General features: G+C 29.1%; 1 protein-coding gene across 3 annotated transcripts; it reads left to right on the top strand.

The window, feature by feature from the left end:
- Positions 1 to 761: 761 nt before the first annotated feature.
- On the top strand, positions 762 to 4,366 carry LOC110820957 (trihelix transcription factor GT-3b). 3 transcript variants are annotated; one of them, XR_002540977.2, is made up of 3 exons: positions 762 to 1,358; positions 1,487 to 2,117; positions 4,083 to 4,366. XR_002540977.2 is itself a non-coding variant. In XM_022050604.2 (2 exons), the coding sequence occupies exons 1-2, from the start codon at positions 1,047 to 1,049 to the stop codon at positions 2,030 to 2,032; spliced, it is 858 nt and encodes a 285-aa protein (XP_021906296.1). In that variant the 5' UTR covers positions 762 to 1,046; the 3' UTR covers positions 2,033 to 2,235. The 3 variants fall into 3 exon arrangements, 1 of the variants encoding a protein (XP_021906296.1); XR_002540976.2 differs by lacking the exon at positions 4,083 to 4,366 and adding an exon at positions 3,740 to 4,022; XM_022050604.2 differs by lacking the exon at positions 4,083 to 4,366 and having other exon boundaries at positions 1,487 to 2,235.
- Positions 4,367 to 6,957: the final 2,591 nt, after the last annotated feature.

The following is a 6,957-nucleotide window of genomic DNA, read 5'->3' as shown; positions in this document are numbered from 1 at the left end:
AAATATATATATATATATATATATATATATATAGTGAGTGGTTTGGATACGCATTGTGGGGTCAAAAAATAATATATGGGCAAGGAGATAGAAGAGATCATAGGTGTGAAACATAGGGAGAGTGGGGTCCATTCCCTTCCGAAACAGATAATCAGTCATATGATGCCTGCATGGGCGCCACGTGGATAAAGATGGTGGGCTGCCACACGTGGGACATGACAGGATACCGCGTAAGTAAAATTTAACAAAATAATTTATTTTTTTATTTATTATTAACATAAAGAGAGAGATAAATCTAATTTATAAGTATTATTAAAACTGTAAAAGGAGTTGATTTTAATTTATAAATATTATTAAAACTATAAAAGGAGATAATTTTTTTTAAAAAAAAAATTAGATTGCAGAAATGCATGCAAAAAATAATTAGAGCCGTAAAATCCTTCCACGTAAGTGAAGTCCCCAACTCCGTCACCTCCACACGGTTTCAAAAAGAAAATGGACCAGAAAGTTGACAAATTTTTATATCAATGAAATAAAAAAGAAAAGAAAAAGAAGAAATAGCTTGGAGTGCAAGTTTTGTACAACTGGTTGCAGAGAATAAAGCCCCACAACCTGGAAATATTCACGTAAGCGTGACGTCACTAAAACGCAGTCTGAACAAATGGGGAAGCAATTTTGTATTTTTTTTTTTAAAAAAAAAAAGAATAAAAAGAAAGGGAGATAATGAGTTTACGCGTAGAGAGATAGAGACTTAGTGAGAGAAGAAAAATAGGATTAATATGAGAAAGAAAAAGTGTTTTTTGATTTCCTTTTCTAAAATCTGAACGAACAATTTTAAACATTCCTCTAAAATTTTCTTTTGTTTTTTTAATTTCTTTTTTTAGTTCTTCCTTCTTGACGATTCACACCGTCTATTCACACTACCCGTCATATACAACTCTTTATCATCTTTCTCTTTCTTATCTTTTCTCTTTTTCAGTTCTTCTTGATCTTTTTTTTTTTATCCTGCAAAGTTTAATTTGCCTGTGTGCGTGTGTTTGGTTGTTATGGAAGGACACCACCATCATCACCCCCATCATCATCATCAACATCAACATCTTCATCAGCCGCAACATCATCTCCAGCCGCAGCACCATATCCCGGTTAACGTTGAACCGGCCGATAGGTTTCCTCAATGGAGTACTCAAGAAACTAAGGAATTCTTGATGATCAGAGCAGAGCTTGACCAGACTTTCATGGAAACAAAAAGGAATAAAATTCTCTGGGAAGTTATCTCTTCCAAGATGAAGGAAAAGGGTTACAATCGCAGCGCAGAACAGTGCAAGTGCAAGTGGAAGAACCTAGTAACTCGATACAAGGTATCTATATATATACACATACACATAAATCAAAACCGTTCCTTTATAGTAATTCTGTATATTTTGAGGGGGAAAAAAGAAACCCTATTATGCAAAATATGTATTCATGATGTGGGTATATCTATTAGGGATGTGAAACGATGGAGGCTGAAGCCGTGAGGCAACAATTCCCTTTCTACAACGAGTTGCAGGCAATATTTGCAGGGAGGATGCACAGAATGTTATGGGCAGAAGCAGAAGGAGGAGGGGCGAGCGGGTCAAAGAAGAAGGCGGTGCAGTTATCTTCAGACGAAGAAGATCAGGAGGAGAGCGAAGGAGATCAGAACACGAGGAAGAAGAAGAAGAAAGGGAGGGGGAGTAGTAGTAGCGTTGGAATTAGCAGTAACAGAAGTAGTGGGAACATGAGAGAGATACTGGAGGAGTTTATGAAACAACAGATGCAAATAGAAATGGAATGGAGAGAAGCATTCGAGGCGAGAGAAAAGGAGAGGAAGATGAAAGAGATGGAATGGAGACAGATGATGGAGGCATTAGAGAAGGAGAGGGTAGTGATGGATAGAAGGTGGAGAGAGAGAGAAGAACAAAGGAGGATTAGAGAAGAAGCTAGGGCCGAAAAGAGGGACGCTCTTATCACTGCTCTCCTTCATAAGCTCACAAGACAAGGCTCCATCTAGCTTACCTTTACTACTACTTGCATGTTTTGGAGGAGAGAATATATATATTCATATATATATATATATATGGGGAACTTTTCCAGAGGTTTGTCCTCCAACTTTCATCTTCACAAGATGTTTTCTTTTCTTTAATTTTTTTTCCTTTTAATTAGTTCTGTTGATTCTGCTAGTGATGAAATTAAGAGGTTGAATTTTCTTTTTAATATTCTTATTAATTTTGCCTCCATCAACTCAATATTTGGTGCTCTGTTATCATTGAAATAAGACCCAAAAAAAAGCATATATATATATATATATATGCACACACATAGTATATGTATGTATGGTAGTAGTTAAGAAACAATCACACAGCACCAAAGTCCACAAACCATAGTATTGGAGATAATGCGGGTGATATAAGCTATAAAATGAAATAGGTTCATTGTGGCTCAATCCTGAAAATGGCTCATTTCTCTTCCAACACCATCAGAATTATGTGATGACTACTGCCATTTTGAAATCTGCAACAAACATTTTCTTTAGGGTATATAGATATATATATGTGTATGTTCATCTTAACAAAAGTCATGTAAACCAATAGTGCATGACTGTGAATCCAATTGTATTTAAATAATTTAAACACAGCAGTAGGAAATTGACCAAAAATGTATGCATAACGGTAAGTATACTGGTTCATAACACAGAATAATTAAGTTGCCTTATATTATAAATATACACTATGAATCTATATGAAGTTTCTGCAACTGTTAATTTATAAGTTTAAATACTAAAAATTTAGCTAGCTAGGTGCCCAATTAAAGTCAATAGAAACCGACCAATTTCAAACCCACATGATCATGTGATACATGGGTGAAGAATTTTCCAAGCAATTGAGTTTGAATCTTTGATTACCGTTACTAAATTGTAAAGTGATTTTTTTTAAAAAAAAATTTGCAGCTACAGTATTTTAACTTACTTATACATTAAATATTAGATTATTTATATTATATTTTAATTGCATATATAGATATATAGATCCCATATCGGCTAGAATTTTTACTTATGTAGTCATTTGGGTTTAAATCTTGCATCAATATCTAATTTTATCTTCACTGGATAGCTAATATTTCTAATTTTTTTAATGAGATTATAAATTCTGAAATGAGTTGTGTTTACTGTGTTCTTACTTGCATATTATTTTTATTATTTTTTCATTAAAGATATAAATACCTATTAGATTGTATAAATTTTTTAGATAAAAATAATAATTTTATCTTAGGATAAAAGAATTAGTATGATCACAGATTGACCAGAAATATATAAAAAAAAAACCTCATTATGAAGAAATTAGGTATGGTTATTATAGGATTTAGCAAGAGATTAGGAAAATTAATTAATTAAGAGCAGGATATGAGTTGAGTTGGATTTAGATAAGAATTCATGGCGTGTGTTAGAGGAAGATTTCCATAAGTAGACCATTGGGTTTGCCTGTGTGCATTAATTTCATTAGCCAAAAACCTAAATTGATTGATTGATTTTTTTTTTTTTGGAGTGATGTTGAGTAAGCTTAATTAATATCGAATATTTGAAAATCCTTTGTGCAGAATATATAATTAGTGACATTAATAATTGTCTTCTGGATATACCAAATTATTTCTAATTCCTTTGTTAATTATATATTTGAAAAATACATATGCCTAATTTTTATTAATTAGTTCATTATTACAGGAAACTATCTTCCAATCTTTTGAGATATTCTTAAAGAATTAAATCAAGATGTGCTCGCAGTTAAAGGGTGCATGGCAATTTTGGAATTTTCTAAATAATATAGATTAAGTTATATATTATTTGTTAACTAGAAATAATATAGATTTAAGTTATTGTCAATTTGTTTAGAACTTTTCCTTGGACTGTAGCAACTTAACAATGTATTTTTGCCTTTGAATGTAAATGTTAATTTTTGCATTTTGAAGTCGACATGTTATTTCGTTTATTTATCATTATATATATAGATATATATGAGCTAAACTAGTTTTTATTAACTTTTTTCTTATATTACATGTATGAGCAGCATATAGAAGCATGAGCGTTCAGATACAAACAAAACCTGTTGAATACGTACAATAATCAAGGCGTGTAGGCTGTAAGGCTAACTTAAATTAGGTTCTTATATATGTAATATGGCAAGATAAACGATCCATGTATAGATACATACATATTTATACGTATATGTATATGTCATACTACATTAGAACTTGATGGTCTGATCGCATGCATGTTACTGTCACTTTGACAAATTGTACTTACTGATGATTGTTTTTCTGGAAGTAGTATGTATATTAGCTTTGATTGATATGGTTGTATATTTTGCAAAATGGAAATTATGTCTATAATTTAATTATAAGTTTCATATTTTTTTCGTATATATTTATTAATTATTACTTTTGACGAACCATAATGGATGATTGAAATCAACCATATTAGACTGAAATTCATACAATGTGATTGCATGCATGTAGCGATATTCGAAGTGGACGTAAGTAGGTTTGTCTTTCAATAATTTAAAATAGAATATATATATATATATACACACACACACATACACAAACACACATATGCTTTTGAAATTAATGTGTTTGGGGGTTTGAATTTGGCCGTGGTGATGAGCTGGAGGCAGCTTCACAGCTTCATCACTGCGTATAACACCGTCTACCGTCGTCTTATTTTGGGGGCCTTCAGACTGGAAGACAGCTAAGTTTGTGAAGCGTGTTTTTGCCATGCGTACGTACATTCATATTTATATATATATATATATATATATATATATCTGTGTGTATATGTGTGCACTTATAATTGTTACCCAACAGATACAGTCGCCATTTTTCAATCATCTTCAACTTCATGACAGCTGCCTTTGACATTTATTTTGCTCTCCATATTAGACATGCATATCTAACTATATATATATATTCGTTTTTTTTTGTCTCTATTAGTTACTTTTGTATAGCGTATTAATATGTATAAGTATATATACATATGAATAAATTTATTTTCTGGATCATCAAGTCAGTGCTGTCTATTGATATAAATGGAGACTTAGTTATTGTACAAACACAGGATGTTTTGACAGTCTGTATATATTCACACACACGGACATGAAACTAAATTACTTGGCGGAATGGATGTTACAACTTTAATTATCATGATCAGAATGTGAAATTAACTAATTTATTTCACTTCATATATTTGGCCACTATTCTAGATTCTTGTGATCTACTGAATATTCTACAATAAAATCATATTCTTCTCTCTATATATAATATATATAATAGAAAAAATCAATTATTGTAACGTACTTACGAAGCAATTAATGCTATATACATTAATATATGTATATGTTCCATTAATGAGCAGAATTTGTAGACTGTATTATCAACTAGTGTCTTGGTTTTGGGGAAAGATTTATTTCGAGTTGACTCTCTGTATCTGTCCTTGCCCCCGAATATATATATATATATATATATATAATGTTGTATATGTGTAAATTTGTGATTGATTGTCACTTGAAAGAATGTTTGCATGATTGGTACCATCTGCACAACTGGAAACCATATAATATTCTACCTAATTTCACACTACTGATCAACTTAATTAAACATATACTTAATTAGAAAATATTTTAGTTTTCATAATTCATCTATCATGAATTCAAGATTCATGATTTCTATATGATTATAAATATAACTATTTAAAAAAGAAAATTTATTGAGCCTAAAGTAAACAAAAACTATAAATACAATTGGCAAAACTATAAACATATCTTTCTGTATTCTTAATTTTCATGGGAGCTAATTGTTGGAAAAATTTACTTAACAAAGTTTAAGATACATAAATTCAGTCCAATCATAACTTAATTTCACCTTGATGATTTAAAATTTATATGTTGTTCATCCATATTTTAATTGATAGTAAAAGTCTTTTCTAAAATGATAAAAACGGCATATAATATGAACTTTTATGTTGGTGGAAATAATATATTTTCAAAAATTTTCAATTTAAATTGAGTTTGAATTACATTTTATTAAATTTTCAAAAACTTTTGTATGAAATTAATTTTTATATAAACTACTATTGAATTAAGTTTAAATTTAGAAATAAATTCTGTAAAATTGCTTAAGTTCGTTTGCAAACAATAATAAATTTAAATTTTTCTGTAAATCAATTAAAATTTATTTTTCATTTATATATATTTATATATATATATACAGAAACTTATTAATTAAAAGTGATGGAAATGGTAATAATCAAATCGGGCAAATGTCATATAATTAAGATTTTGTCAAACAATTATTGGTCTCACTACCATCTCCAACACTTTTGTTTCCTTTTATATTTTTTTTTCTTTTTTTTAAAGCAAGCTTTTATATTTGTTTATTTATAATAAAAATTTGTTTCTTTTATATTTACTTTTTTATATATGTATATTTGCGTATGTGTCTGTGTGTGCGAGTTGTCATTTCTTAACTTATACTTCACATCTTAGTGATATACTCTATAATCAATCACCATTACATTCTTAAATTTAAAATTTTCTTAAAAAATATGTAAATATGCAATAAATTAACTTATAGTAAATTAAGTAAGATTTAATTCTTTTACTAACAACTAATTTAATTATTTGTGAACCACTTTAATGAACGTAACTAATATATATTGCATATTATATATACATTTAATTAATATATAAATAATTCAACTAATATAAATTATATATTATCGTTTAATGCTCACATCTCTAGTAATTATTAGAATAAATCATTTTTGTTATTAAAACATGTATTTAAATTTATAAATGATTGCTAATATATGCATTATATATGATATTTTTATTGTATGTTTTAATTAATATTATTTTAATTTATATATAATAAAAATCATAAAGGTCC

Source organism: Carica papaya, chromosome 8 (genome assembly GCF_054855325.1).
Source record: "Carica papaya isolate Zhongbai chromosome 8, ASM5485532v1, whole genome shotgun sequence".
In the NCBI taxonomy this organism is placed as follows: domain Eukaryota; kingdom Viridiplantae; phylum Streptophyta; class Magnoliopsida; order Brassicales; family Caricaceae; genus Carica; species Carica papaya.
The sequence above is the reverse complement of the archived record's forward strand: the minus strand, read 5'-3'. Positions and strand labels throughout refer to the sequence as shown.